We start from the raw sequence: 14,290 nt of genomic DNA, 5'->3' as shown, positions 1-14,290 counted from the left end.
AAGCATGGTGATCTTCTTTAAGCCAGACTGCCTTCAGCCGCATGTACTGCACACTTGTCTGGCCTCTTAAGCAGATCTACAGGTTAAGCAGTGGAAAAAACAAAAGTGGGGGAAAAGTGAAACCGAAACAGGCTGTGGTATTAATATGTTTCAGTTCACGTGACATATGAACAATATAGTTGCTGAATCTCCCTAGGCGTATAGCTTTCCACATGAGTTCAAAGCAAGAGGATGGATGACTGCATCTAGTAGTTGTGTTCATGTTTCAAAGTGACATACTGCTAAAGGCAAAGACCACCTTCTCAATCTATTTCAGTGCACTTTTCTACTTTGTCCTGTATGTCAACATGCAAAAAAATATTACACCCACTTGATAGGACAGTCTTAAAGTTCAAGGTTCAGACTTGCGTTTGGAGGCAAGATTGAGAAAAGGATTACCCCAGAGTGCAGGTCATACTAAAGGTTGATTCAAGTTGATTTAGGGTTTAAAAAAAGGGTAATGTCTACTTTGTGTACACAGAGGTCACTGATTACCGTATTTGTCCTTGCATTTGTGCTGTTATAACACTCTTGGCATCAAAGTCATCTGGAGATGTCCCTGAGAACAGGAAAGTACCCAAAATCCCAGTTTAAAAAAATTCAGGCATGGAGTACTAAAGTTAACTTCTCCTTTTAGGGTCTCCTTCACATATTCTTTAATTCATGATCCACCCCTATTCTCACTTTACCCCTATGTGGTTGAGTCTTTGGATGACTGCTTCTTAGATAAACCCTACTGTAAGTCTGCAACGATCCCTTTAGACCGTCTGATTTGTTCTACGTCACAGAAAGTGGACGTAATCCTGGTCTGGACCAGGAATAGAATGCTGGGAGTGGCCAAGCCATCGGAGAGACGCTCCAGAGTCACCGTGCATGTGTCCCTAGATAATCCCTTCTTAAACAGCTTCTGAGCTGGGTAAGAGTTTGGGGACTCGCTCTGCAGACATTTGACCGTGGGAGCTGCACTAGATAGTAATTCCACACCTCAATACCTGAAGACCATATACAAATAGGGAACTGTTTGGATTTTAGAAGGAATCTGCTCTAACCAGGATGAACTTTGCTGCCCAGTTATTCTACTCAAGCTACTTGAATGAGCGACTGGAGCGATTGTTTTCACCAAAGCCTGCAATTAAAGCAACTGAAGAAAATGACCCCTTTTGGCACAGGTGGGAAACATGTAGTCACCCCAACCCATCAGAACTCCCTTCTACCCAAATCAAACCAGTAGTGATGCGTTCTCTTTGTGACAACAAAACCCAACCACTAACGCAGAAAAAAGATGCTACTTCCAGTGTAAAAACAGTTCCTAACCCGGTCCTTCCTCACGTTTCGGCTCAAGCTGTAACAAATATCCTTCACCCCAAAAGAGATTTGTTTTCACAACCTTCCCTTCTTGAACACAGCGGAAAAAAATATGCTTTTTGGCAGACGTGGGATACATCATGTGAGCCAGAGTCTACAAAGGTCTCTACAGTCCTTCCCAAAGTAGAAATTAAACCTGCTCTTTCTGAAAAATCTCAGCTGCTATTCAAAAAGTCTTCTAGTGTGAGACCAATTTCAGGCTCTCTTGTTTCTTCTCCACTTGTTGGGCCGTCACAAATAAATCAAGGTAATTCCAAAATACAATCAAGAAAACAATTGGTTTGTCTTTCAAATCAAGATTTGACTGACTCCCTTTCCAAACTTCCCTGCAACAAGTCTCTTCCTTCAGAAGTTCCCAAAGCTTGTCCAGATTCCTCTGAGCCCCCAACAGCAGCAACCTCTTGCATCTGGCTAGCTTCTAAAACCCCAATCCCACATATAGATAAAGTACTCCCTTCCCTTCATATCGTGGTAGACTTTCTTCTCCATTTGGCAATTTATGTTGTTCTTCTAATTTTTGACAGGTAATGCCACCCTTTTTGTCTAGAATAGTAATAATAATAATAATGATATAAGGGCTTGTGTTTAACCTGAAAACTAATGATGTTTAGTATTTTCATGCCGAGGTTAACATATACTAAATTGATTCATTGACAAAGTTATGATTGACATATACGCTTAGGGTAATTGAACAATATTTGTTTGGTATTAAACTGCATTGTTCCAGTTTGTGTCTGTTTAGGACGTCACTTCTGTTTCTATTGGGAAAAAATATGAACTTTCCACACATTTACCACTCCTCATCACTAGCATAGAAACAATCAGCAAGGCATTGCATTAGAGTCAGATTTACACAATTAGGAATCTGATAGAATGGTGTTTTTGCTGTGTAGTTAAAAACATGCAGGTCTTCTGATTGACCTTAAATGGAAGCATTTCACCCCTAAAATATGCGACAAGTGCATTTTACATTTTCTTTACTCGTACATGTGGATCTAGCAACTCTGCTATTTTTAAGTTATTCTGTTTTTAATTTATACGATAAAATAATTTGCTGACAAGTCTTATTGTTGGTGACACAACACAAATGTGTGTACTCTTGTGTGCTTTTCTAGTGAGCCATAGTACTGTCTTATTCGCTTTAGGCTTTTTGTAATTTTCTGTTTTGCACAATTTATTGCGTGCTGTTTTATGATACAGTTCAGGCAATGCGTGTCACTGACTACGTACATTTGGGTTTTTTTTTGAGAGAATGCAGACACTAATGTCAGAAGACCCTTTTACTAAAACTGAACTGGACTCTTGGGTTTTTCCGATCACTATGTTTTTGAGTGAATAATGGACAGCGGGTCTCTGATAAGTGGGGCAGAGTGCAATAATGAGGCCTTGTGACAAGAGTGCAAAGGTCAAAGAATTGTGATTTAAATAGCAGCAGCTTTGAAAGAAAGACAGCCTGCTTGTTTACAACACTAACTCTACCCTGACGTTACTTATTAGAAAAAAATAGCAAAGCTATAATGAGAATATTGAATCATTTTTAATACACTATCTGACAGCCACCCTTTTCACTGAAGTATAGTTTTAATTACCAATGCACAGGCTCTATTCCATACATTATAACTAGAGATTCAAAACTTGCTGTTAACCAAATGTGATCTTCTTTCACGTCTAGGTGACAAGGCTAATCTCCAAAGGCTATAAGCCTATTATTATGTTTATACTGTGTGAAAGGTCCTCTAACTGGCAATGGCAAAAGCGGCTATGAAAGTTTAATGTTTCCAACAATCCTTTTAAATCTTTTTTACGGTTTCGATATTTTTTCGCTTTCAAATCGTGTTTTATGGTTTCAATTTTTTTTCCACTTTCAAGGAGTTTCTACATTAATCAGATGATATGATGATGATGATATATATAATACAATTGGGCTGTTTAAAAGACCATACCATTTTATTTGAACCCAATTTAGTGAGCAGCAGTACATCAAACTGCCCCGCTCCTGGTCCATAATTGCCACTTTAATCATTTTGTGAGACTTGAAAAGAAAAAGTGGACATGTAATGAATCATGAATTGACTTGTATATACAATATTTCACAGTGAATAGAAACCGTTGCCACAAAAGGTGAATCAATTCATCATTCACAGAAAATAGTTTTGTTGTTCATATCATTTTTAGGAATTAGTTCATATTGATTTTAATCAGGCAGGTACAGAAGAGTTTTACTTTTAAACTGTAAAATTCTAAAACTGATAATTTAGACATTAACTTTCATCCATTTAATCATTAATGTTGCTGAAACATTACCAGGCAGTTCTCCTTTTTTAAAACATTCGACCTCTGTTATTTTCAATGGTGGCTAATGAGTTAATTTGTGCAGTTCATTTTTTGTAATTGTTTCCTGAGTACGTATTATAGAACTCGTCACATCACAGCGAGGTTATGAATTACTGAGTATAATCTTTTATGATCCACGCCACATGTTGCTTTGTGGAACAAAATAATAATTGCAGATGTAATACATGTGTATAGATCTCTGAAAATCTGAGGAATTCTACTTTCTAGAGAGGAGCTGGATCTGGGTCCAGCAAATCCATGTGACTCTTACAAAGGAGTGGCGGTCAGTAACGGTGCCGTGGGCCGCAGACCAACCCTCATTGAACCAGAAAGACTCAAAGACTTTGGTGAAGAGGAACTCTTCAACGGGGATGTCAAAGTCCGTGAACCAAGGGTGGTGGTCGAAGCACCTGTAATCGTACTTAAGGAACCGCCAAAAACCAGACGAGTCAGCGAGTTCCGGATCGTCCCCAGACCGACTCTTCTATACCTTCGCTTCGAGGACATTAGCGCTGCCGCCTTCACCATCCAATCGGGGATACAGAAAACGCCCTGCACGGTAATCAAACACAACAACAATACATGGCCCTTATTTCATGTTGCATAACAAAGCTGCATTTTATATTTGAAGAGGGATCAATAAATGAGTGACGAAAGCCTTCTTGTGTTTCTCAGTACTCCCGGCTGTCCAAACAGTATAGCATGGAAATTTATCTGAAGAAGGAGCACCTACACTATACAGGCTCAGTGAAGGAGAGAGGAGCATTGTACCTGCTATCTTCCCTCTCACAGGTAAAACATAAGATAATCACATTCTTTCTATGAGATCATGTGACTTGAGAAATCTGCACCGGCAGTGTGATGTATGACACACTAAAAATAGCCATTATTACACATTGACGACTCCATACACATATTTTCAGGAGCAACAAAGGAAGGGTGTGATTGTTGCCACTGACTGTAACTTCTCCCTGGCTGTGGCCCACCATGCAGTGGAGTTGAAGATCCCTGTGTTTGTCATCATGCCATCATGTTGTTCGTCGCCTCGTCTAAGGATCTACAGAGACTACGGTGCCATGGTCATCTCGTATGGCAGCGCCAGTCATGACTCTAAGAACCATGCACGCCATCTGGCCAATGACAATGGTTACCTCTATTTAGAAGAGTGAGTCATTTATTCTCATTTAATTTTTCTGTACATGTGTAAGTATTCAGGTTGTACTTTGCATATATTGATGTTGCAATGGTCATTGCATATTCAAGGGTGTTATGTTGTATCTGAATACATATTTTCCCAATGTTTTTCCTCAAAGGATTCCAAACTAGACCTTGAAATCACAGGTTCTGTAACTCAATATTGTGCAACTCAATAACTTTACCTTACCTTAGGCAAACCTAGTTTTTTTTTAGAGTGATTCTTGCACTTCAGTGATGTGGTTCACTTCAGTTCAAATCTTTCTTATTTATTTTACACAACAGCTTAACTTTGTTGTTGGTTTATAGTCTACATTATATTTACACAGCACCATTTATAGTTTTTTTTGTAACCCTTAAAGGATATCTGACAATTTTTTCATGTTAAATCATTTTGTCAATAAATTAAAATGATTAATATTTGCTACAAAACTTAGCTTGCAGCAGCCAGCCTTTCACTATCAGGATGAATTGGACATCTAGTGCCATGAATAGAAGCCAATGTGTAAAATGAGTGTACAAAGGTCTATGAAGGGTTTTTTTTACATTACATTATATCTAATTGTATGTACTATTTTTTTAGGGATGAAAGTCCAACCTACCTCGCAGGACTGGGCACAGTGGGTATGGAGATCTATGAACAGGTGCCCAAGCTGGATGCTGTGTTAGTGCCTGCAGCTGGACAGTATGGTCTACTTGCAGCCACTGCGGCAGCCATTAAGCATCTCAACTCACATATTCTTGTCATAGTAAGTTAATGTGCAAGAAAATAGAATGTACAAAATTCTCTCTTCATTTACAGTGAGTGCGCCTCAAAATTAGGTCACATCTCCCTTAAAGCCGTTCCTTTTTATTCTGAAGAAAAGTTGTTGCTCGCTTCCCACCTTTCTTTGGTGTTGATCCAAGGATGTGTCCCATTGCACTTGCCTTCTTTTTAACAAGATAAATGTATTTGATGTTACCCGCTGTTTTTCTTAGTTGAATTATCTGCCTACTGCTGAAAGTCTGACAGCGTTAAGTCTGTTTACACCCACTAGAGTAAAAAGATGAGCCTCTTACTTTTTATCTCAAATACATAATGCAGTCTTCTGGCTTCAGCAAGTGCTTTACATTTTCAACACATGGGGGCTGGTGGAGGTGAATTTACTCACATGCATTTACTAATTTACTGTGATCAAAGAATTAAATGCACGGATAAATCTTGCAGCAGCTCATTTTAATATAGCGGCTCAGTGACTGTGAGGGGGTTGTGCATATGAGGGCGGCCTGAGAGAAGATTTTATAGTTATAATATTTATTTCATGTGATACAAAAAGAGATCCAGTGCACATCAGAATTCTGTATATGGTCTCTCTTCTACAGGGAATAGAACCTCAAGGTTTCCCTTTGCTGCTGCAATCTCTAAAGACAGATGGCCCCATCAAAGACATTCACAGCAATCCAAATACCAAACTATATGGAGGTAAACATATTGAACATGAAATACATTTAAATCAAGCATTGAATGTGTTGTTCAAGTCTATTAGAATGTTAAATGAACGTTCATTACTATTTGGGTTTAACTCTTTTTGTTTTACGCTGCTAGTTTCTCTTCTGTTTGTTGTTAGATCTTATGGAGAGTTCACTGGGTAACAACACTTTCCAGTTGGCAAAGAAACTTGTCGATAAAGTCATCTCTGTCAGGTAATCCACTAAATCTTAAAATGGAAATTATTCGGGGGGTTTTATCATTGTATTGTTCACACTAGTCGTTTTGACACATGCATAAAAATAGACAGTAAGATTCCAAAGTATTTGGATGAAGATTGCATATTTTTGTGATTTGGCTAATGCACTGTTTAAGTAACTATTTCTATTTCATGTTAAAACTGAAAAGTGCAACAGAATGTATTCTAAACTCAAGCCTGTTGTGCTAGCCATATTTAATGATAATAAATCCAATGCAAACTGCGAAGCCGATGGTCCATGGGATGTCATTTTCCACATCTATTTAAATGTGATTTGAATCTGGCTCATTTGAAGCCATTTTTATTAAAGAGATTTGTCTTTCGCTCGCAGTGAGGAAGATTCTTTAGTGGCAATGTTGAGGTTTCAAGAGTTTGAGCGCTCCACTGTGGACACAGAGGGAGCCATGGGTTTGGCTGCCATTTTAGCTGGACAACTGCCAGAACTGAGAGGCAAAAGGTGTGTTTACATGTTTTAATACAGTCTAATTTCATCATATGCAACCGCCAGACTGCTTCTGCCAGCTGCTCCCCTCGTAGTTAGAGGAAGCGTAGTGCTCATTTGCATGCAAACTCAATCATATTTGAGCAATATTGTGCAGGATGCATCACTTCCACCTCTTCAATTCTGTCACTCTGCATGATGAATTGTAAACAACAAACTTTTGTGACTCACAGTCCACACTAATTGGATTGCGCCACGCTGCTCTTGTTTCCAAAGTTTGCTATGATTATTTGACTACTTGATTTTCTATGAGATATTTTGTGGGAAAAGCTACTTGACTAGGATATGTATATAGATGCATGGGAAATGAGAATAGAAGGATGTCTTTTTTTGGGCCGTATGCCATAACATAATTGTTGCGTGGGCAGGGTGGCAGTGGTGGTGAGCAGCGCAAATATGGATTTGGATCTGGTGAGGCAGTGTGTGGATCGTGCCCTGGTGTTGGAAGATCGCGTCAGCAAGTTTTCAGTGCAGCTGGGAGAATGGCCAGGAGACATGGCCAAGCTACTGGACCTCCTGTCCAGGGAGGACGTCAGGTGATGGAATTTATTGATGTCTATAAGGCTGTATTATTTTTTTTACAAATTGTATTTCCTGCCCTGCTTATCATCAAGTGTTCAATTTCTCACTTCCCTCCTCAGGTTGCTGGACGTCAGCCATCGGAGGCACAGTGACAAATCCGACCTTTTCAAGGCAAAGGTGAGCAGTCAATTAGTCTTCTTAGTGAGCAGTGAATTAGTCTTCCTAATGACAGTTGACATCGGCCAGCTCCCATTACAGAGTATGTATTGTGGTAGTAATATAATAAGGGGAATTGATTTTTAAAATGTTTGAGGGCAATAAATGTCCGATCCATTTAAATTTAAATTATTGCTTGTAGCAACTCCCATTTCAATTGGACAATTATTGCCATTAATAGGCAGCCAATTAATAAAACTATGTGATGGTCACAAGAGTTTTATAAATGAAAAGATAATGTATACAGAGAAAATTATACACGGATGTTTCAACAGTATAAACCAAAATGCATTCAATAAATGAATACATAAAAAAACACGCAAAAGCCTTCTTTGCCTAGATAAATCTGTCAGAAGCATTGTTCTAAATGTATTCATTTCTCCCCAACAGTCCAACCTCTTCATCCTGTTCTCTCTGTTGACAGGTAGAATGTGTGGTGGAAACCAGAGATAAGACGCAAAGCGCTCAGCTGCGGAAGACACTGAGCGAACGCTACCCGTCCCTCTGCTGGCTCGAGCGGTGATCAGTCACCATAAAGATCAATATGATGATGAAATGACATCTATAATGTCTGAGAACGGCAATCACATTCAGACACAGGATGTTCATCATCACTGACTGTATGTTTAAAAAGCGACACGATTTAAGCACAAATACTCTATATCAGGGGTGACCAAATCAGGTCCTATAGAGCCCCTATCAAATCTTTTCTCCCTCCTTTAACACACCTGACTCAAATGATCAACTCAACAGGAAGCTGTGCAAAAACGTCATACCGATATTTGATTCAGGTGTGTTGGTGAAGTGTGACATGGAAAAAAAACTGGATAGGGGGTCTCGAGGACCGGACTTGGCCACCCCTGCTCTATAATTATATTGTTTCATCACTTATTCATACGAAGTACAATGGATGAGGTAGTGAGGTTGTATATACGTAGCTCATGTAGTTTCCACTCTATCCAGGATTGCATTTAGCATTGCATAAACAAAATCCAGCAAGTGAGCATGTACTTGTCAAAATGAGCATTAGTTGCACATAGAATCAACTGGAATTGCTAACAAGAGCTTTTTTTTTTAACCAAAACATTCTGCATCTACATATTAAAGTACAGGTGGAATTTTTGATGCAGTTCTTGCATTTCATTCAATTGTGCATGTGCAACCAACAATGTCTGTTGAGTGTATGTATATACAGAATATCATGTATTTCATGTATAAATACTAAGATGCCTATTTTTGAAATTCCTATTGTACATATGTTTCAGTATTATTTATACAATTGTATTTGGTGGCATAGTATTGCTCCTAGCTGAAACATTATTAAAATAGAGTATAACCAAACATATGGTGTTAACTCAAATTGACATACATTGGCACTGATGATAGTACGAGTAAAATATCCTTATAGCATTCACACTCACAAATCGTACAGGCACCCAATGGGAATCGATCCTACAAAGTCAGGCAGCCAGAAAAACAATTGAATTGTTATTTTTTTATTTCATATCTTAGCAGTAAAAACAGCAAGTGCAATATATTTGATGTAAGATCACAGCAACTAGAAGATTATCATTATCTCCGGAATGTAAACAATCATGAATGTCTGAAAACATTCCACAACATTGTCCTGCATTTTCTGCTATTTAGTAAGCACTCCAAACTATTTTATGCATTAATAACCATTCTCCCCAATACAACATGAGTGACCACAGCAGCACAGGATTCAAGTTAACAAGATCCTTGTCTTCACTAGTTTAAAGAAACAATTGTATGGGAGGAAAAGGCACTAGTGTCATCATCATATGTTCCTAGGTCAGACATAGTGTTCTTAGAGTGGAATCAATGTTGTTTGGGTCTATCTGGGTTGTATTTAATGAGCAGTCCCAGAGAAGCGAATCCAAAAATAAAGGTCTGAAAGAACCACAGGCAGCTGGTGGGCATGGTGATGCCTTTGTTTCTGAAAGAGATGCCACACATGCAGCATTAAATTACATTTCCATTCGATACCACAGTACCCTCTAGTGGACTATTATATTTTTCTTACCTGCAAACTTTCAAGGACACCAAGGCCTCTCCAACATGGATTGCCACTGTTGCCCACCACCTGAATACCACATCAGATCAAGAAGGGAAAAAAATGATCAAAGCATGTGAACGAGGGTGTTTATATGGGGGAAAAAATGATCAAAACATGTGAACGAGGGTGTTTATATAAGAAAATAATCCATATTTTTGTTAGTTTGCCCAATTTCTTAAGACGGGATCAGATCGGTGACATCTTTTATATTTATACTTTCCATTGACAGATAGGATGTGAGAATTGAAGGAGCACCTAAATCATCAGTCCTGTTAGTCACATGATCAGCTAACATGACACTAGTACCCCCCACCTAGAAAAGCCATTGCAATCAGGTGACAGCATACGCTGGCATCAAATAGGGTGATAATGATCTCTGAAGCAGCCTTGATTAAACTGAAAAAGTATGCTAAATTATCTTCAAACAGACAGACCTTATGTTCATCACATGGACTATATGGTGTTATCATATACTGTTTAACTGCATTTTTTTTTAAATACGGCTGCTGCACTTATTTTATTTTATAGATGACAATTTCTCAGAATAGCACTTACCCCTTATACAAGGTGCTGGCATGGTTGTCTACAAGATACTTGCAGAAAGCACCAAAAGGACCCATGAGATGACATGGTATTACTTCGGGCACAAACACAATGCACTGCAACAGGAAAAAGTAGATTCTTATGACAGCTTCATCAAACATAAAAACTCAGTGAATACGGATCTAGGTCATTACTATAACTTTTAAACTGTCAAATATGTGGACAAATAGCCCTTTTAAAAGAACATAAATTGCTTTTGGGATTACCGGAAACCACACAGAACATCAGATAATCTTCTCTTCAGTGATGTGATGGTAATTCAACACTAGTCATGTTTGTTCATTATGGGATGCTGTGGTTGGGTTTTGTGCATGACTGCATTTAGTGAATGGAGAACAAGACTAATGCCTATTTGAGAAAAGTTCTTGAAATTGGAATTTAATGCACCTCTTGAGGGAAATTATCACATGATCAGAAAGCTAACCATCATCCTAGTGATGATAGTGACAAGACTAAAAAGCTGTTAGAGCAAGAGAATACTTTGGTAATTTTAAAAACAATCCTAGAGAACTGTCAAAATACCTGTATTGCATGCAATTAAACATTCTTTAGCTGAAAAGATCATGTTTTATTTAGCTGGCATACCGTATATTATGTCTTGCGTGTGTAAATGTGTCACCTGCCTCATGTCATGTGTGGACAATAGTGATGCTGCGTTTACAATATAAAAGGTTCATTGTAAATATGGGCCCCTTCATGAAGCCACTGTCATTGTGTATATCTTGGGGAAATTGCGTTAAAAAAACTGGTAAACTAACAAAACACACTTTTTTCTATTGCGAAAAAGAGTTTGATTTTAGAGGACTTTGAGTTGCGAATATATTTTTTTCAAACATGGACTGGGTCCCCATTGAGATTGTTTCCCGAATTCCTAAACGCAACACCGTGCAAAGTGGCAACGAGGTAACAATGTTCATTGATGCCCATTGAAAGACAGCACAGTATTGTAAATAAAGACTACGAATCACATTTTCAACAAATGCAGACAATAGGCACGCTTAATATTTGAAATATGTCAAGTTTTGAAAGAAGTGTCTTAACGGATGGTTAACATTTTATAAGTAATTGAGACGTGTTCACTTGCACGTTGGACTTTGTGCAAAACTCCAAGTCTGTTTTCCATCTAAATCAGATAAGATAAAAAATCGAACGACAAACAATGACAATAGTCCCGGAAGCTCCTCTTACGCTAAAATAACACTGCAACAAAATAATAAGGAATTTGAGGGCGTGCTACAAGGCTTTTTACTCACTACTATGAATCTCAATTTTAGTGGGTTCTGTAAACGCAACACACGAGTAAAACAGTAAACACGCTATCATACTAATTTCAAACTTGACCATACGTTTACTTACAGTGAAATAGATCAACCCAAACAAAACGGAGACGATCCAAAAGAGGCTGGTTCTTTTAAAATAGTCACTTCCATCACTTTTAGCCATTGCTTCTATTGCGATCGCTGCAGCTGTTGACGACTGGTCCTGCTGTCAAATGGTTCCGTAAAACACTGCTCGTACTGCAGCGCACTGCCTGGTGACCAAATATACTACTTTATAGGAAGAAATGTATATTTTATTGGATTTGCTTAGAAGTACGATACAATATACTACTGGATCTTATTTGGGAATTGTTTCCACCCCCAGCTAAATCCGTAACATTTTATCGAGCAGGAAGTTGTATAAAATTAATTCATCGTTTTAGCGCCCTCTTGTGGTCATATATTTTTATGGTTAAAAAAAAATACCTAAGTGTTTTTCTGCACGGATAGGCAGTATTCCTGCCAAAGTAACATTAGTTTAAACAGTTGTAGAAAGAGCAACAGTGTCTTTGAGAGAGGGAACCTGTTCAGACTGAATGTCTAATATAACATTTAAGTTTCAATAATTAAAAACGTTCTGCACCAGCCTGCATATTTACAAAAATATTGTGTACAACAGGGGTGAACAATCACATTCGTGCCAATAATTGTAAACAAATAGAGATCCAGTAATATCATGTTGAAATCAACTTTTGCACGCCTTTTGGTTCAATATTCCGTATCCCGGATGTCACAACATACCTCACCTTTGTGTTTGTTTCATTATGTTTGGCCTACTTACTATGTGTCCTGCACATGTATTGATGTGAGTGTGTGCTCATAGATAGGGAATGTCATTATAGGTGTAAAGATAATCTTCTCTAAAGTGTTGCATTTTAATAATGCGTACAATGGACAGTCTTACTGCAAATCTGCTTTTTGTATTTTATTTTTTTATGAAGTAGTCTTTCATGTTTTAGTGAACACATTTTTATTCCAAACAAACATAAAAAGAGTGAATAAAAAATGCTAAATGTTATGTCTACTCTCTAAACATTGTCCAGAAATTAGGGGAGGTTCTAACTTATCAAAATGTTGCGATAGGATTTGCATGAATTGTATGGCAAGTTGGTGGGACTTTGAGGAGTCGTCTTCACTTGGCGTCATTGATTACGGGGGTTGCCCAGCTACAGATTAAAGATTGCCTCAGTTTGTTTAGCTACTATGGTTCACCTTCACACTGCACTATTATTTAACACAGGCAAATACAACTTTGGCCTTTCCAAATGTGTGGCTTTTCAGTGTATTTGAATGGATTTCCTCCAGTTCACTGGCTCCTGAATCAACACCTAGTGCATGAAAATAACAGTAATCCCATTTAGGTTGCTCAGTACATTGGAGACTGAGGGGTTAAAGGTCAGAGCATTTGCACACAACCTGGAAAAGGCCTCAGCATTTTGAAGTGGTTGACATGCTTTTCAATGAATTCAATGCGGCTCTTGTTGGTGTAATGAGGCTGCACAGAGGATCAGCTAAGCATCCAGTTAATCATTGAATCATTAGTCACCTTTGTCTTTCCTCCTGTGATAGCAGTAAGCAGCTTTGCATATGAAAAGGAGACACTGATAGGTTTCACATCACAAGGCAAATTTTGCCGCGTTTTTCTTTTACACTATTGTTGTTGATTAATGTTTGCAAATCCTCAAACGTTTGTTCGCGCTGGAGATTTGTCATGTGACTATCAGGAGTCATGTTGTCATCGGGAACATGTTTTTTTCAATAAGATATACAGTTTAAAGTATTTATATTAAATGGATCAGATTTTATAAGCAGATGTGCCATTTTTCCAACATGCTTTGTGACATTGTCACAAAGCCAAAGTTTTCTTTTGTACATATTTATTTAAAAATAATATTTTAAATATCACTAAATTAATTTTGAAACTTGTGTTGACATTTAAGTACTTTTGTTTCCTAACATGAGCAGAACATTTTTCAGAAAATAAATATAAACCCCCCAAAAATCATACTGTATAGCTAAATGACACAATCTTGTCAAATCTAACTCTTAAAATGAATAGGAGGGTGACTGTTTTGCAGTACTATTCTTGGGACAGCCTCTTCTGATTTGCAAAAAGCCTCAATAACAGCCACACACACATAGCCAACAGCCATGTTGAGTACTTTGTTAAGTGGTATCGATGAGGCAATTCCTCAGTTTTTCTCTTGATGTCATACGAGTTGTCGACCTTGATAATCCTTTGAAAAAGATGGGGTGTTTACAGGGGAGTGTGTGCATGCACGCTGATGCTTCTTCTGCTGACCAGCGCCCCTGAAAGAATAAACCCCTCCCCAACACTGTGTTGCTACTTTGCAAGGCCTCAGCTGATCAATATATAAGGTATCCTAAAAAA

General features: G+C 38.2%; 2 protein-coding genes across 2 annotated transcripts; one reads left to right on the top strand and one right to left on the bottom strand.

Moving 5' to 3' along the window:
- The first annotated feature begins 926 nt into the window (after positions 1 to 926).
- Positions 927 to 9,130, top strand: LOC144205062 (L-threonine ammonia-lyase). The gene is made up of 11 exons (XM_077729124.1): positions 927 to 1,208; positions 3,967 to 4,297; positions 4,414 to 4,530; positions 4,662 to 4,903; positions 5,516 to 5,681; positions 6,295 to 6,394; positions 6,540 to 6,615; positions 6,991 to 7,116; positions 7,530 to 7,697; positions 7,803 to 7,860; positions 8,324 to 9,130. The coding sequence occupies exons 1-11, from the start codon at positions 1,093 to 1,095 to the stop codon at positions 8,420 to 8,422; spliced, it is 1,599 nt and encodes a 532-aa protein (XP_077585250.1). The 5' UTR covers positions 927 to 1,092; the 3' UTR covers positions 8,423 to 9,130.
- A 249-nt stretch (positions 9,131 to 9,379) lies between these two features.
- On the bottom strand, positions 9,380 to 12,255 carry tmem254 (transmembrane protein 254). The gene is made up of 4 exons (XM_077729128.1): positions 11,936 to 12,255; positions 10,532 to 10,635; positions 9,944 to 10,003; positions 9,380 to 9,856 (listed from the first exon to the last, which is right to left on the bottom strand). Exons 1-4 carry the CDS (start codon positions 12,020 to 12,022, stop codon positions 9,739 to 9,741), a joined length of 369 nt encoding a protein of 122 aa, XP_077585254.1. The 5' UTR covers positions 12,023 to 12,255; the 3' UTR covers positions 9,380 to 9,738.
- Between the last annotated feature and the right edge of the window lie 2,035 nt (positions 12,256 to 14,290).

This window comes from Stigmatopora nigra, chromosome 12 (assembly GCF_051989575.1).
Source record: "Stigmatopora nigra isolate UIUO_SnigA chromosome 12, RoL_Snig_1.1, whole genome shotgun sequence".
NCBI classification, from domain to species: Eukaryota; Metazoa; Chordata; class Actinopteri; order Syngnathiformes; family Syngnathidae; genus Stigmatopora; species Stigmatopora nigra.
The sequence above is the reverse complement of the archived record's forward strand: the minus strand, read 5'-3'. Positions and strand labels throughout refer to the sequence as shown.

Bases quoted from the DNA above. Each gene is read 5' to 3' on its own strand.
- tmem254 (XM_077729128.1), bottom strand. From the start codon at position 12,022: ATGGCTAAAAGTGATGGAAGTGACTATTTTAAAAGAACCAGCCTCTTT. The intron at 10,004-10,531 runs GTAAGTGCTATT...TGTGGTATTCAG, and splicing joins GCCAGCACCTTGTATAAGGG to GTGGTGGGCAACAGTGGCAA. The intron at 9,857-9,943 runs GTAAGAAAAATA...CATCTCTTTCAG, and splicing joins GTGTCCTTGAAAGTTTGCAG to AAACAAAGGCATCACCATGC.
- LOC144205062 (XM_077729124.1), top strand. From the start codon at position 1,093: ATGAACTTTGCTGCCCAGTTATTCTACTCAAGCTACTTGAATGAGCGA. The intron at 6,395-6,539 runs GTAAACATATTG...GTTTGTTGTTAG, and splicing joins AAATACCAAACTATATGGAG to ATCTTATGGAGAGTTCACTG. The intron at 7,117-7,529 runs GTGTGTTTACAT...TTGCGTGGGCAG, and splicing joins CCAGAACTGAGAGGCAAAAG to GGTGGCAGTGGTGGTGAGCA.